Source organism: Typopeltis vanoorti, chromosome 26, assembly GCF_054136105.1.
Source record: "Typopeltis vanoorti isolate ZY-2024b chromosome 26, IOZ_Tvanoo_1.0, whole genome shotgun sequence".
Lineage (NCBI taxonomy): Eukaryota > Metazoa > Arthropoda > Arachnida > Uropygi > Thelyphonidae > Typopeltis > Typopeltis vanoorti.
Window position 1 is genome coordinate 30,030,409 of NC_143574.1, and position 18,177 is coordinate 30,048,585.

General features: G+C 35.2%; 1 protein-coding gene across 2 annotated transcripts in view; it reads left to right on the forward strand.

Moving 5' to 3' along the window:
• Window positions 1-18,177, forward strand: part of CtBP (C-terminal binding protein) — a 182,766-nt gene that overhangs the window by 132,652 nt on the left and 31,937 nt on the right. For both annotated transcript variants that reach the window (XM_090414912.1, XM_090414913.1), the window contains exon 7: window positions 3,802-4,026. In XM_090414912.1, the coding sequence (XP_090271038.1) occupies window positions 3,802-4,026 (225 nt within the window). The remainder of the gene's footprint in view (window positions 1-3,801; window positions 4,027-18,177) is intronic.

An 18,177-nucleotide genomic window follows, 5' to 3' on the forward strand; every position in this document is an offset into this window, starting at 1 on the left:
CGGGCTAATACTCAAAATACCACGTTTCGTCACCAGCAACAATCATTTCAAGGAAGTTTGAGTCCTTACGAGGCAGTTTTAATGAGGTCCTTGCAGTGTTCAATTCGATACATTTTTTGGTCTTCAGTTAACTTGTGGGGAACAAATCGCGAATTAAATTTACAAAGGCCCAAACTCTTGGTCAAAATGTTGTGCACAGTTGATTTTGGAATCCCCAATTCATCTTCAATCAATCTCGCAGATGATTTTGGGTTTTCTTTGATGAAATCTCGCACTTTTTGGATGTTAACTTTGCTCAGTCCAGTTTTTGGATGGCCTGGCTTTTCGTCATCCTCAAGCGTCTCACGACCACGTTGAAATTGCTTAAACCACTCATAAACTTGAGTATGGGATAAGCATTCATCGCCGTATGCTTTTTGAAGCATTTGATGTGTTTCGGTAAAACTTTTACCAAGTTTAACACGAAAGTCAATAGCAGCTCTGTTTGAAACTCATTTTCTGATCATTCGTCAAAACATACTGTCACCCTTGGCATTATAACTCTGCTTCTAATGAAACAAATGTCATAAACAGTTGACACAACACTAATGAAGGTTACCGCTTTCGACAACAAAAAGATACAGCAGGTGGTCCCTAGATTCTTCTATTTTCGAAAAGTTCGGTTTCATTTTGGACAGAGGGTGTATATAAGTAAGTTTATGCTATTACTAACTTGAAAAGTCTCTTTCCTTTTGGTCTTCTGCTAACTGCCTAGAACATGAATAAAATTTATGTGGATGCTTTGACTGACACTCCCCCCCCCCCATTAAATGTAATCCAGAAAGAGAATAGGCACAGCTTACACAGTAGATATAATATACTCTTCACTACTGTTTCAGCATAATCCTAACCAAAAAAAACCCTGAAGAACCACCCAGGGATGGAAAGTTGAGCTTTCCTTTCTCGGTAAAATTAGGCAAAAGATTTAAAGATTATTCAGTTTAATGAAATGAAATATGAAGGTTTATGTTAGATAATTTATGCAGTAAGAAGCCACATTTAGTAACTTGACCAGCCATCCAGTAGTTGGGGGGGGGGGGGACATAAGATGGAAGCTTTTTTTGACCCATACACGAGAAGTTAGTTGGTGAAATTATAATACATTAATATTGTGTATAGGAAGAGACTTGAGAAAGGAGGAACTTGTGATTAGATTTGAAGTCTGTGCATTGTATTTCCTTTTCGGAAACACATGGGGGGCTGTTCCAGAGTAAAGGAGCAGGAACAGAGGAGGAGGAGGAAGAGAAACTTGTTCTGTGAGTATGGAGTTGGATTTTGAAGGGAATGTTGCATAGTAGCTGTGTGCATTTCAATGGAATTTGGCAGAGAAAGAGAGAGGGAATTATTGAGGTTAGTTCTGATGAATATTTACCATGGAAATATTTATAGAAGTTGCATGCAGTAAATACTAAATGCCTGTGCGAAAATGGTTGGAGTGAGTTGGTAAAAGGTGAGTCATCAATTTGATTGCTTTCTTTTGTTTTGGGAGAGCTCTTGTGAGTAGTACTCAATGAAGAGGTAGATTTGTGATTCATACAAGATTACTTCACTTCTCATGGTTATTAATGTCTTGAACAAAAGGGGCATCTTAATTTTCTGGAAGCCAAGGAAGCAGTGGTTGTAAAGTGTTTATGCCAGGAGAGGCTTGATATTAGGGTTGTCCAAAGGAGAGAAATCTCATCTTGCTTAGAGATTTGGGTATTCTCAAAGATAAGGCTCGGAGAATATGGTGTGTGTGTGTGTGTGTGTGTGAAATAAGGCAGAAAGGCATTGAAATTGACAATGTCATCTGAACCCCATCAGGATAGTTTGGATATCAGAATTTAACGTTGCAGAGGTTGTTGCGCTATGAGTTGGTTGATGTGGTGCAAAGTTTATCAAGTGAGAAGGAGGAATGTAGTGTATTGTTGTCAGAGAAACTGTGTATTGGATTGGTGGTCAGTTGAAGCAGGTTATTGAGACGACTGAACTTTGCAAGGCCCAAACATTAGTTGCATAGTTAGAAGATAAGGAACCATCCATCATCAGGTACTGTGTGCATCCACTGAGAAAACTGGCAGCTCAGTTGCAGAAGTCATGGAACAGACCAAATGATGGTAGCTTACTTAATAAACTCTTTTGCCGTACCTGGTTGAAAGCCTTGGAAATATCATGTGCAACTACTTGGAATTTGCTAAACTTTTCGATGGTGCTTATCACAAAAGTGGGTGACATAAGAGAGCAGATCTGTTAGTCAGCATTGCTAGAATCCGTACTGGCAGTCGTTTATTAGTTGAGTATCATCAAGGTAGCCTAAAAGTTGGGTGTTGATTGTTTTCTCTCTATTGCCCAATCTCTCCTCTAGAGAGAGAGAGAGGAGAGTGGGCAGTAATTTGATAGTAAGGATTTATCAGTCTTCTTGAAAATGGATTGGATATGTGCTGATTTGCAGGGTGTAGGTTTAGAGACCAGTGGAGTAAGAGAGCATAAAGAAGCAACACAGAATAAGAATCAACTCTGAAGTGTAAAAATGAGAGCAACTGGAGGAATTTCATCAGGGCCAGGGAACTTTTATGTATGTATCTAATTTGGACAGGATGTTTCTGATGAAAGATCAGAGAAGACTTTGAGTGTTGAGTGGTTGGAATCATTTAGGAACCTTTATCAAATCATCTGTGCATTCATCTGAGGAAAAGTGCCAGGGGATTGGCTTTTTCTATGGGTGACGACACAATAGATCCATCTGGGTACAGTAGCAGTGTTGGACGAAAGTTATGGCCAACTGCTTTGTCAAGAGACTAAACTATATGACTACTATTTGAGCATGATACTAGTTTTCTGCTTTTGACTCTTTTGAACCAGTTTTTGATGCAGTAATGATTTTCTTGTAGCTGTTTCAGTTTTTGGTATAAGCAGTGAGGAAAGGTGGCATTATGATAGCCATTTGCAATTTGCTTGGTTCTTTATTTATTCAACCTTGATCCATCTTTTGGAGAACCAAGTCTTTATTACAAGATGGGAATTTAGTATGGAGTAAGGAATATGTGTATCCATATGAGAGGATTACTTTAGCGATGTGTTCAATGCATGTTTTGAAGGAAACGAGGCATAGAAGTATTGGAGGCCATCCCACTTGACTCTTGATTGGAAATGGCTATGTGGGTGTCACTTGGTAGGAGAAGAGATAAGTACAAGATTGTGTCAATTACCTAACCAAGATAAAATCTTTACAGTGTACTTGACAAGTCACTAGTGAGGAAGAGGTCAAGAAAGAACTATATCTTGTGAATATAGAAGAGGTTGACTATATTTACAAGCTATACTGTTATTTTGAAATTCTACATTTATTGATACTGCATAACCCAAGGTGCATTTATCAGTCTCTGCTGTATGGCTTGTACTTTGGAGGAAATTCCATGTCTAGTTTATTTACATTCAGAGCTTCCGGATATGATTCCATCTAGGATATAATGAACCTTTATCAGAACTTTTCAGTAGGTGAGTTAGCCAATCTCATACAGAGGTGGTAGTTTTTCCTGCCAGAAACTCAGGCTTTTATCCTACATGACAGGCAAACTGGCCAGAATAACACATGTAGGTTGAACAGCCATACTACACTATATAGATAGGATTAATCCTATCAAAGCATCACTCAGATTTCAAAGAAGCCAAGTTACTTGACTGTGATTGCTGTTGATCCTAATGCAGTGACAAATGAGATGAATTTAATAACTAATTCTTTAATTCTTATATAAAATAGTAAATTTAATTTGTTTTATTTAGGTCGAGTTGGAACAGCTGTGGCCCTTCGTGCCAAAGCTTTCGGCTTCAATGTGATATTTTATGACCCATATCTTCCTGATGGCATTGAAAAATCTCTTGGTCTTACAAGGGTATACACACTCCAAGATCTTCTCTTTCAGAGTGACTGTGTTTCTCTTCATTGTACATTGAATGAGCATAACCATCATTTGATCAATGAGTATACCATAAAACAAATGAGACCAGGTAATTCGTGAAATCCTTTTCATCATATTGAAATAATTAGTATTAAATATAGGTTTTTAAATATTATTCTCCAGCAATATTTCCTGCATTAGATACTGTTGCTGTGGTATGTTTAAAATTGCAGTTAAATTATACTCAGAGTTGTGATTAGTTGTTATTTGCAGACATATATGCAAAGTAGTATTTGCATATTCCTATTTAAATGCTAGCATTCAAAGTGTTTGCCAGATATAAACAAAAACATATATAAAAATCTAATGATATGCTTGTTTGGCATATATTTTATAAGTATTTAAAATAGAATAGATATTTTAGAACATAAAAGCTATGCTGTATTACATGATTAATAAATTATGTTATATCTCTTTACTAGTGATATCAAAAGTCACTAGCAAAGAGATATAACGTCAAATTAATGTGTATATATTATGAATGTTTGACAATTCTCATATTCTAAGGATTCAGTTTACACATTACCTAGTGCTATAAAATAGCAAAATATCTTTGTCTTTGTTGGAAGTTTTTCCACTTGGTTATACTATAAATTAAAGATGCTAAGAAATTATATTCTTGGCTTAATCCTTTATCCAAGTGTAAGCAAACAAAGTTTGCACCTGAAGTAACTTCAGGACTGGGCAACTCGTACATAGAAGCTAATGACTTCACATCACTTGCCTTAGTATCCCATAATGCAAAGCACATCCTTACAGATGTGTAATGCTATGCATTGTGGGAAGGATCACTACCCAGACTGGTTTGGACTTTTATTGAGGTCTCATCAGTGGGAGCCAGACTTAGAAGTGATACTAGGGGTGAAATAATGCAGAACTCGTATTTCCATATACGAGTAGCCAATAGGTGTCACTCCTTATTGTTAAAATACTCTGGATTAGAGTATGGAAATATGACTTGTACATTACTTCAACCTTGGTATCACTTCTGGGTCTGGTTCCCACTGATGAGACCTCGATGAAGGTCAAAACTGGCCTGGGTAGTGACCCTTCTCATAATGCATAGCATTATACGTCTGTAAGGATATGTGCTTTGCATTATGGAATGCTAAGGCAAGTGATGTGAAGTCATTAGCTTCTATATACAAGTAGCCCAGTCCTGAAGTTAGGACTGGGCTACTTATTTGCACCTTCAAGTGCAAACTTTGTTTTCTTAAACTTGGATAAAGGATTAAACCAAGAATATAATTTCTTGGCATCTTTAATCTTTCTCTTTGGTATATGAAGAAAAACATGATAAGAAACTCTTGCAGATGAAGCAAAGTTGTGTAGATTGGAAAGGGCTTGGAAAAAAAGAAAAAAATATTGTCAGAAATTTATCTCACAGTTATACTGCACTTGCCTTTTATTATTATTATTTTTTTTTTAAGTAGCAGATTGCAAGAAAAGAAATCAATCATGCAATTTATGAAAAGAGTATACATGAAATACTAAATTACGGTGTATGCATAATTTTCTTGTTTAATCAGTGTCTGGAAATATGTATGTTCTCTGACCAGATATTGCTAGTTATTGGCTAACTTGCCTTCAGTCGAAAAAGGCATCATTACTGCCAAGATAGTGTTTTTATTATACTTTTCATCAAAATTATAATTTCATTATTTTAAAAAAAATTCTTATTTATAACATATACAAATTATTCATATAACTTCAAATTACTTCAGTGGTGCCTGTTTGATTTGAGTATCATAAGATATGAGAATAGAGTAACTTTTGATACTCTTAATTTATGCATTGGTGAATATGATAAACTATCATGTTTAGAGAAGCTCGTGGCACCATAGGAAGGAAGTACTGCAAAAATGATAACTTTTAACATATTTCAAAAATTAGCCTCTCATTGGGGAAAAAGCATTAATTAATGAGAAAGTTTAGTATTCTCTTTAATTGTTTTGTAATATTTTAAATGTGTTTTCAGTATTAATTAACAGATAATCATAATCAAATTCCTCTTATGTACCCTCAGGGAGACATACAAAAAGTTACATCATTCCAAACTCTGATTGACAATTTTCCTCAAAATTAATCTGTTATCTTTCAAGACTCCAATATTATCAAATCTTGTACAGTAAAAAGTGTCTTCTAAGACACTTTTTACTGTATCAATCCACCTAAATCTTGCTCTTCTTCTTGGTCTTTTTCCTCTCCCATTCTAATTAAGTGACTCTACTACTTGAGATTAGTTCCTGATATTCCTGAATGCTAACAATGGCAAATTCTTTCCTAATATCTTCATTTTTAATATGATACTGCCGTTGATGCCATCTGTTCACTTTCCTAATCTTCCTCAGAACTCTCAAATCCATAAGTTACAATTGGTTTAAACACTGTCTGGTATAGCTAATTTAGTATTTTGACTTTCTCTCTTATTCCATATAAATTTATTCAGCTGACTTCCCAACATTCTAGCTTTGCTAAATTTGTCACCTTCACCAAAACCTGTGCCTAAATAGCTGACTGATGTTTTACTTGTATTTTAGAATCTCCATTGAGGATGCAGTTGATGTTCTTGGTGCTCCTGCCTATATTCATAGATTTTGTCTTTTTATTGCTAATTTTCATACCAAGTTTATGACAAGTTATTCAGTTTAATTAAGGAATCCTGCTTAGTTGCCCTGGAGTTTTCTTTTAACAGTATATCATCACCTGCAACAGTAAATAGCTAAGTCGAATATTTCTATTCTATTACAACTATTTAGTGGAATCCATTCAGGACATCTATAAAACAATACAATTATCTGAGGTTTTTACAACATCTATCTGCATACCAATTCCAAAGAAATATAATGCACAAAATGGTGAGGATTACAGAACTGTGAGCCTAATATCCCATGCATCTAAAATTATTTTAACCATCGTTAATAAACAAATTGAAAGAGCCATAAGCGGTGAATTGAGTGAACAACAGAAAGGCTTCAGAAGAGGAATGGGAACCATTAATGCTATCCTGGAACTTAAAATACTAATAGAAAGATCACCTGAAAGAAATTGGAACATTTACATATGCTTCATAGACTTTCAGAAGGCTTTTGACCGGGTAAAACATAATAAAATATTCAATATATTAGATAAATTAGACATAGAAGATCATCTACTTAAGATTATAAAAATGATTTACACCAAACAGAAAATGCAGCTGTTTAACTCTGAGACTTCTGAAGTGAAAATAAAAAGAGGAGTTAGACAAGGTTGTATCCTTTCACCAAATCTATTTAATATCTATAGTGAGACAGTGATAAAAAAGATTGAAAAACAAAAAACAGGAATTAGTATCAATGGTATAAAATGCAACAATCTTATATATGTTGATGATACCATTCTAATAGTAGAAAACAGAAACAAATTAATCAAATTACTGCAGCTACTAATTGAAGAAGGTAAAGAATTTGGATTACATATTAATGCAAAAAAAAAAAACAAATTTATGAAAATCTCAAAAGAAAGCAGATCTGAGCCAGATAGATTCATAAACAATATGAAAATTGAACATACAACAGAATACAAATATTTAGGCACCTACTTTACTGCAGGTGGAAAGCAAGATAAAGAAATAAAAATAAGAACAGCCATTGTTAAAGATGCATTCTGGAAAAATAAAGATCTGCTCAGAAGTTCTGAGTATCGAGACAAAGAAAAGAATGATAAGAACATTAGTGTGGCCAATTTTCACATATGGAAGTGAGACCTGGATATTCAAGAAGGGAGTAAGGCAACAGATAATGGCCTTTGAAATGTGGTGCTATAGGAGAACTCTGAAAATCCCACGGACAGAACATGTGACAAATACAGATCTCCTACAGAGAATGAGAACACAGAGATCTTTATTACAGGAAATGATCCAGAGAAAGATGAGATTGGCAGGACATGTACTGAGAGGTTCAGCAGGACAGAGGTTACTAACAGTTTTAGAAGGAAAAATTATGGGAAATGGATCAAGAGGCAAAAAACGAAGGACATGGCTTGAAGGTATAAGATCATGGACAGGATCACATGGCTATGCAGAAACAAAAAGGAAAGCCACCAACAGAGAGAACTGGAAGGACACGGTGCTGCACCATCTCACTGAGGAAGCTACATGAAGAAGAAGAAGAATATTTCTAATTCTGATATCAAGTGTAATGCTACTTTCCTTCATAATGCAATCCATATAGATCACGAATAACATTGGAGATGCACTCTTGTCTCACATATGATTTAACATTATCTTCCTGTTCCATTTACACCATAAAACTGTAGCATTTTGAAGAGCTCTCCCTTGTTACCTTGTCATGAGCATTTTCCAGATCTACAAGACTTAAACACACATCCTTGTTATATTAACTAGATTTCTCAATTATTTATCTTAAAGTGATAATCTGACCTGACAATCTCTGTTTGGCCTTTATCTAGCTTGTACTTCACTAAGCTTCCCTTCTATAATTTTCTTAGCCATTTCTCAAGGATACTTGCATAAATATTACCAGGAAAGCTCAGTAGAGAAATACCTCTGTAATTCTCACATAAAGTTTTATTTCCCTTTTTATAGATGGATACTATGAGAGCTCTGTTCTAGTCATTCAAAATTTGACCCTCTGACTAATCCATCTGAATTATGCAATGCAGTTACTTTAAAAAAAAATTATATTTTCATATTTGTGTATTTCTGGTTGAATATCATGTACTCCAACTGCCTTTTCACATTTCAGGTTTTTGATGACTTTTTCCTGTGATTGCATTTTTGTTGAATGTTTTCTACCACTGTGCTCATACCACTAGTTTCATTTAGCAACGTTTCAAAGTAACCCTTCAGTTTTCATGTCACCTTATCATTTCTAATTCCTTTTACTGTACTTTTTCCTCTATTTCTGAATTTTTCAGTAGCCTCCAAAATATTTTGCACCTTCCTGATATTTATTTTTTATGTTCTTACCAAAATCTTCCATGACATTTGTTTAACTAGTTTTACACAGTGCTTTTCTTACATTTTTCTCTGTATTCTCTAAGAGCACAATCTGACTTATTCACCAGGAACTTTTGATATGCTTTCTTCCTTTCCTTGACTGCCTGTTTACCTTCATGAGGCCACCATTTTCTCATTTTTCTATCCTTGCACACAACCTGACCACATGCCTTTGGCTGAATCAGTCAAGGTTTTCTTCATGGTTTACTACTGAGTTTGAAAGGTTTGGTTCCAGTTTTCAAACTCTTTCATTTTTTTCTTGAACGATGTTTACGTATTCAAGTCTGCAAGTCACCTCTTAAAGCTGCTCAACTTTAATTTTAAAACTTTCTTATGCACTCTTCTTTTCAATATGAAATTCAATTTTATCCTACTCAAAACTAAATGGGGAAAACATTGCTATCAACATTAAACTTAGCGAGACTTTTCTTATTTCTTGCATTTTATTTCCATATTAATTTGTGCACATTTTTATATTAGAACATGGTTTTAGTAATAACTAGCCCATATCCTGAACAGAAATCCAACAGGTACTTACCATTATTTTTAGCTTTGAGCTTTTGACCAAATTTTCCCCAAACATTTCTATGTCTGGTAATCGTTTCCTACTCTGCTGTTTAAATCTCCAACAACGACCTACTCTTCCTTATTTGCTGTCTCGGATGCCTCAGATAATTTTTCATTTCTTCCTTAGTGGATCCTCCTGTCGGATGATAGGCAGAAATGTCTCATTGGCCAGTTCCCCATTCTGATATTTGTCCACATCACTACTTGATATTGTCTATATCGAAGAAGATTATCCTCGTATTCAGTGTTGACTGCTATAGCTACCCCTTTTCCCTGATTGTTATTGCCTGAATATAACATTTTGTAGTTGTTGTTTAGAAAGACTTATCTGTTTGTTTTCTTTGTGTCAGTCACACCTATCATGTTGACCTGATGTTTATGCAATTCTTCTGCTAGTTCCATTTCTTTTCCACTGATGCTTCTTATGTTGATAGTACTAATCTTGAACTTTGTTCATGTTGAATTGGGATGTGTTCCAAGATTTGTTCCAGTAGTTGACTTTGTGCTGTTTGCCATGGTTCCTTGACAAAAACAATGGGGGGGGGGGGCTTGTTTAACTGAGCAGTGCCCCATCAGGCATGAAATGCTGTCATATTGTACCATCATTTTGCATTATAGTTTTAGCCAATAAGAATACAGTTTGATTGGCTAAATCCAAAATTACCAGCCCATCCTCTTTCATTCAATATCCAGGTGGACATCTAACTAATAGGGTACCCCACAAGAAGGTGAAGATTAGGCATCAGGTCAGAAGTTCTGGTCAGTTCTCCTTATTCTTTAAAAGGCTATATGAAGGACTCCTCCCAGTTATATAGCTTTGGCTCTTAAGCACACCCCATTAACAGTTAATTTATCCTTAAACTATTATCATTTAAAAAATATATATAAAAAAAATTCCCTTATCATATACTTCACTCTTTAAAAAAAAAAAAAAAAAAAAGAAGGATTTCCTAGTTCTATCACATCCATAAACATTAAAAGGAAATGACTCTCACAAGTGTAGTAACTTCTGCAAAATTCTTTGTATCACTTTCTTTTCCTACAGACATCTAAATCTTGTGGGTGACAGATGTGGAAGAGATTATTCAACCAATGAGTGCCCATTTTGCTAAAAGCTGACAAAGTAATGTATGTCACTTCTACGTCGGAGAAAGGAACTTAGGTGAATGAGGAGGAAATACTAGAGCTGTTGCATAAGTAAGCTGAATATGAATTCAGCAATAGGGACTGATGTGATATCAACTGTTGCTAATGGAATGTTCAGCTAAAGTGGCTGTTTCTTTTCCCTGGTTGTATAATTTGAGTCTCAGCACAGGGAAGATTCCACAGAAGTGGTGCAAAGACTGGTGTGTCTGACTTTTGACCTGTATCTTTGGAGTAGTGAAGATCTTGTAAAGGTATTAACAGATAGCATGCAAAAATAGGTTTACTAAGGGAAGGTCATACTCAAGTAACTCGCATTTCATAATACGATTCTTGAGTTTGACAAAGAGGATGGATATGCCATGATGCTTCGAACTTTGCTAAAGTTTTTTGACAGAATTCAGCATGGAAAGTTGTTACATAAGTTGGAAGATATGGGATTGGATTATAAACTACTAGTTTGAATAAGAGAATGGCTGCAAGATTTAAGGTGATCAGTGGTATATCTCAGGGATCAGTCCTTGTCCATGTCTTAACATTAATGACACGGAAAGATTTGACAGGAGACATACAACTATTTGCACAATATCACACTGGATATTGTGCAAATATATCCAGTGAGATATAAACACAATATCCAGTGGGATAAAGCTCGTCTTCTCCATAGATGCAGGTTTAAATATGATGCCCTTTTACATTGGCTAAATCTAAATCAGAACGATTGTCTCTCTCTCCCAAAAGTTTGGGAGATTCTTATCTTACGTAACCATCAAAATAGTTGTTTAATAATATTTTAATAATATTATTTATTAATATTAATTTTTAGCATGCGGCAACACAGTTTTTAATTGGTAAACCATTGACTGCTGTATGCACTTTGTAATCCGTTTCCTTTGATTGCTTGTTTCTACACACATGTATTGTTATTTTCAGTCCGAAATATCTGAACTTTCATCTCATTAAAGTTAATTACTGTGGTTATTGCATAATTTATTATTTATAATGTATAAGCAGAATTAATCTAAGAGATGATGTGGTTGTTTAAACAGGTTATTGCTTTAATTGTACAGGTGATTGGTAAACTGATTACATTATTCTGCCAAACAGTTCCGTGAATTTGAAATCAGAGCTTAATGTCAATACCACTATATTCAAGGAAGCCAATGTGCCTGACCCAGAACCATGGGAGAAGTGAAATGGCTATGAGTCCTCAAGAAGACACTTTCACGTCTCAACTGTAAACATCAAAACACTGCATAAAACTGGTAAGCTGAGATTACTCGAAGAGGAACTAAAACACTGCAGACAGAATGTCATTGAAATTTCAGTGATACATTGGATGGACAAAAGCATTGTAGACCTGAGTTGAAGGAAGAATGTACTACTCTGGGAGAAGATATCAGCAGCACAGAGGAGTTGCAATTATAATCAGAAAATATCTCATAAACACCATCACTGATATAAGACCCATCGCTTCAAGAATCTTATCCGTCAGATTTAAAGTAAAAGAAAATAATCTTTATATTAAAATTATCCAAGTGTATGCGCCAGACCATTCTCATTCGTCATCGTTGTCCCGCAGCGAAGAGTGGTTTAATGATGTCATTAAACCATTCTTTGGTTGGCCTTCCACATCTTCTCTTCTCTTCAACTTTCCCTTGTAATATAGTTCTTGTCAGATGTCCTGAGGAACTTATAAGATGTCCTGCAAATCTGGTCTTTCTTTGCATAATGTTCTTAAGCAGTGTTCTTTCCATCCCAACTCTTCTTAAAACTTCTTAATATGATATTCTCTCTGTATAGCCAATCTGTTCCATCCTTCTATAACACCACATTTCAAATGCATTAATTCTTTCCATATCTCTCTTTGAGTGTCCATGACTCACTTCTATAACTTGCAATACTACAGACTGTTGCTTTAACTATTCCAATTCTCACATTTATTTTAATATTCTTATTTATTAAAATTTTCATTTCCATAAATGCCAATTAGCTTTACCTATTCTATTTCTAATGTCCAATTCTGAAGTTCCTTTCTCTGAGATCCAACTACCTAAATATTGAAATCTTTTATCCACATCTTATCTTTACATTATCTCATATTTTTCTGCCCATTATCAGTGGGCAGGAGTTTTCAATTCTTTAAACAATTTGTTAATCCATTTTCGCTTTCTGCCATCACCTCTACATCATCTGCGTACCTTAAGTTATTGATGATGCTTCCATTTATTTTTATTCCTTCTTCTACATCCTCAAGTGCCTCTCTAAGCATCTGTTCACTATAATCATCAAATTTCTGCCATGTACCCTCAAGGGGTGTACAGGATATGATAGTACTACATGAAAAAAATTACATCATTACTAACTTCCTATCTACAATTTTCCTGCAAATCAGTCTGTTACTCCAACATTATCAGATCTTATATTTCTCTATCTTCTAAGGCACTTAGTACCGTATCAATCCACCTATATCTTGGTCTTCCTCTGGGTCTTTTTCCTGCCAACCTGGCAGAGAACACTTGTTTTGCTAATCTTTCCTTGCCCATTCTGTTCAAGTGACCATACCACCTGAGATTAGCTCTGCTAACGCATTCCTGGATGCTGACAATGTCAAGTTCTTTCCTAATATCCTCATTTTTAATATGATATTGCCATTGATGCCATCTGTTCAAGCCTATAATCTTTCTCAGGACTCTCATATCTGTGGCCTCTAGTCTTTGGTCAAGTGTTTTACTTCTGACCCAGCTCTCAGATCCATAAGTTAAAACTGGTTTGAACATTGTCTTGTATACAGCTAATTTAGTGTTCTGACTAATTTCTTTCTTATTCAATTGACTTCCTACTATACCAGCTTTATTGATTCTGTTGTCTATTTCAATATTTAATTTACCATCTTCACTAAAAATCGTGCCTAAGTAGCTGAAATGTTTTACTTGTTCCACAGGTTCTCCATTCACAACACAGTTGACATTTTCAACGATTCGGCCTATTTTCATTGTCTTTGTCTTGCTGACCTTCATACCATATCTATTACAACAGCTATTCAATTTAGTCAGAGAATCTTGCAGACTTGTAGCGGATTTATTTAGAAGTATAACATCATCCGTATAAAACAAAGAGCTGACATTAACATCTCCAATTTTGATATCATGTTTAATACCACTTTCCTTCATAATGCGATCCATATAGATAATGAATAACAGAGGGGATAATGTACATCCTTGTCTCACACCAGATTTAACATTAAACCATCTTCCTGTACTTCCTTCAATTCTAACTGCTGACTTACAACTCAAATAAAGACGAAGTATTGCTTGATATAATGCCCCATTGACACCATATAACTGTAGCGTATTGAATAGCTTCTCTCTTGGCACCTTGTCATATGCCTTTTCCAAATCGACAAAACTTAAATACAGATCTTTGTTATATTCCCATGCTTTCTCGACTATTTGTCGTAAAGTGAAGATCTGATCCTGACAGCCATTATTTGGCCTGAATCCAGCTTGTTCTTCACCGAGCTTTTCTTCCACAATTCTTCTCAACCGTTTCTCAAGTATACTTGCATAGATCTTACCAGGAACACTCAGTAGGGAAATACCTCTCTAATTCTCACATTCAGTTTTATTTCCGTTTTTATATATGGGTACTATTAGAGCTCTACTCCAATCATCAGAAAAAGCCATCAAGTAGAAAAGAAGTAGATATATCCATACTTGAAGTAGAAAAAGCCATCAAGCCTTTGATGGCTTTTTCTACTTCAAGTATGGATATATATTCCTGACTGCATGTCTGGTCAGTGTTTTTTACCACTGTGCTGTCATCACTGCTTGTTTCATTTAGCAGTTTTTCAAAGTAATTACTCCATACTTCAAGGATATCTTTTTCTCCCATTTTCATGTCACTTTTATCTCTAACTCCTTTTACAGCACTCTTTCTTCCATTCTTAAGCTTCTTCAACAACTTCAGAATATTTTGCCACCTTCTTGATATTTATTTTCTATATTCTTGCCAAAGTCCTTTCATGACTTTTGTTTAGCTAGTTTTACACAGTGTTTAGCTTTCTTACATCTGTTTCTGTATTCTCTAAGAGCACAAGCTGACTTATTTGCCAGGAACTTTGATATGCTTTCTTCTTTTCCTTCACTGCCTCTTTAACTTCCTGTGTCCACCAGGGAGTTCTGATTTTTTTATCCTTACAGACAACCTCACCACATGTCAACCTCACCTCTCTAGCTGAATCAATCAGGGTTTTCTTCAGAGTTTGCCACTGAATCTCCACGGTTTGATTCCTGTTCTCAGACTCGTTCATTTTTTTTTCAATAATCTTTCTGTATTTTAGTCTACAGTTCGCATCTGAGAGCTGCTCAACTTTTATTCGCTTTAAAACTTTCTTACATGTTATTCTTTTCAATATGAAATTCAATTTTATCCTGCTCAAGACTAAATAGTGATCACTTCCAATTTCAAATCCTCTGTACACTCTGGTGTCCTGCACCAGGGAGAAAACATCACTATTAACAATAACATAGTAAATGAGACTTTTCTTATTCCTTGCCTCTTCTCTCCATGTGAATTTGCACACATTTTTGTGTTGGAACATGGTGTTAGTAATAACCAGTCCATGTCCTTAGCAGAAATCCAACAGATATTTGCCATTATTATTTTTTGCTCTTTTCTCCAAATTTTCCCAAAATATTTCTGTGTGTCTCACAATCATTTCCTACTCTGCTATTTAGATCCCCAACAAGGACCAACTTTTCGTTTTTCATTGTGTCAGTTGCTTTTTCTAGAGCGTCAAAAAATTCCTCCACTTCTACCTTAGTAGAACCTTCTGTGGGGCCATAGGCACAAATAAGTTTCATTGTCCAATTCCCCATTCTCATATTTCAAGTAGAGTGATGTGGATCACTCTACTTGAAATTGCCTACCATTCAAGAAGATTAGCCTTGTATTTTGTGTTGAATACTATGGCTACTCCTTCTTTTCCTTGATTGTCATTGCCCGAATATAACATTTTGTATTTATTGCTCAGAAAGATGTTACCAGTTTTTGTCTTTTTTGTTTCAGTCACTCCTATTATGCCGATCTGGTACTTATCTAATTCCTCACCTAGCTCCATTTCTTTGCCATTCAGGCTTCTTATGTTGATAGTACCAATCTTTAACTCTGGTGATTTTGAGTTGGGGTGTGTTTTCAGATTTGTTCCAGTAGCTAACTCTTTTATTCGCACTGGTTCCCTGGTGAAAATAACATGGGCCTTGTTTAACCGGGCGATGCCCCAGCCGGCATGAAATTTTATCATGTTGTACCATCATTTTTTTTTTATTTTGGTTTAACCAATAAGCATACAATTTGGTCGGCTAAATCGCAAATTGCCATCCCATCCTTGTTCGTTCAGTATCCAAGTAGATACCCAACAGGGTGCACCTCACCACGAGAAGGTGAGGATTGGACATTAGGTCAGAAGCCCTGGTCGGTTCTCCGCATTCCTTTAAAGGCTATGTGGAGGTCTCCTCTCAGTTATACAGCTTTGACCCTTAAGGTTAAATAATAATGGTGATAACTTACATCCTTGTCTAACTCCTCTCTCCACCGGGAATTCTCCTGTTTCCTCTCCATTTCTCATTAAGAAGTGGGATATACAAAATTTTTGGAATAACTGCAAAAAGAAATATATGATACAAGAGAAACAGCCTGGTAATCTTAGGAGATTTTAATGCAGAAGTTGGATGATTTTGAGATTCTTACATAGATATTATGGGAAAATTTGGAATTGGAGAAATAAATGACAGAAGAGAAATGCTACTAAATTTCTTAAAATTAAATGGCCTATTTATTAGCAATACAATGTTTTATCATAGGGAAAGCCATAAATACACCTGGATCCTCACCCGATGAAGAAATCAAGAACTGCATACACTATATATTAATTAATAAAAGATGGAAAAGCTCATTTCAAAATGTAAAACCTTAAGAAAATAGATATGGATACAGACCATATTCTCCTTACAGCCAAAATAAACATCAAATTTCCCAAAAAGAAAATGGTACCCAAGCAAAAATAATAGAAATCAACATACTTAAAAACCCAGCATACAATCAGTATGGAGAACTGATGACAGGGAAACTTGAAGCAATAAGAAGAAGATATATGAAGTTGCTGGAATTGAGGTAAAGAAGAATTGCTGGATACAGCAGCAAGGATCCTGGGTTACTCCAAAAAGTGTAAAAATGTATCGATGACTGGAGACTTTTAGGCAGTAGTAGAGAAGAAAAGAGAGAGACAGAATCCAAACCAAAAATTTAAGAAGAAATTATGGCAATAAAATCAATGAAGAATGAAAAGGCACCTAAACTGGACAATATTCCAAAAGAACTGTGAGGAGGAGGAGAAGGGACTATACAATACCTGAACTATTTATACATCCTAATATTAGAAAAAGAGGAAATCCTTGATGACTAGAGACTTAGTAAAATTATCCCAAACTTAAAAAAGGAAATAAAATGCAACAACTATAGACCCATACGATTGCTGAGCTGTGCTCGCAAGATATTTATTAGAATCATTCAAAACAGAATATGAAGAGTAATGGAAGAATAAGTTTGATTCAGCGATGGAAGAGGGACCAGTAGTGCAATCTTTATTGTACAGAGACTAGCAGATTTGAAAAGCAAAAGTCTTTTTGTATGCTTTATTGACTACCAGCAAGCCTTTCATTCAGTAGATAGAAACGTTGCATAAAAAAAGGATTAAACCATACTTAATCAGTATAATCAGAAAGTGCTATAAACATACAAACAATAGTAAAATTCAGGAATGTTGAAACAAGTAAAATTCCATCCCAAAATCATGCAGGGCTGCCTCTCGCTCTCTCCCCCCCCCCCTTTCTCTATGTATTCAACCTGTTCCTAAGAGAGGTGGTTGAAGAATTACTTGGAAATAACTGTCAATGGCAAAAACATCACCCACTTAAAATATGCAGATAATATTGTTCTGATAGCTGATAATTTAGAGAACCTAAAATCAATGTGTTCTAATCTAAATCTAACCAGCAACAAATACAGCTTGGAGATAAATCTTGATAAGACAAAAATTATGATAATAGGCAGAGTGAAAAAATGTCAGTGCTGTAATAGAAGAATAGAACAAGTGGATAGTTTCAATTATCTTGGATCATTAATCACTGAAGATCTAAGTTATATGAAACTATCAAGCACAGAATTAGTCTAGAATGGTCAGAAAATGAACAAGTCGAATATAATATGGAGGGGAAGAAAAAAAGTTAGCCATAGCCTAAAGACTAAACTCAACTCAATGATCTTTCCAGTGATACTGTATGGAGCAGAGAGCTGGATCACTAGCAAACAAGAAGATAGACTAAAAGTTTTTGAATTGAAGTGCTTAAGAATCAATGGCATGAAATGGACGAAAAAAAAAGCATGATAAAGTAAGTGAAGAGTTAGGTTACACTGATAACATCCTAAATA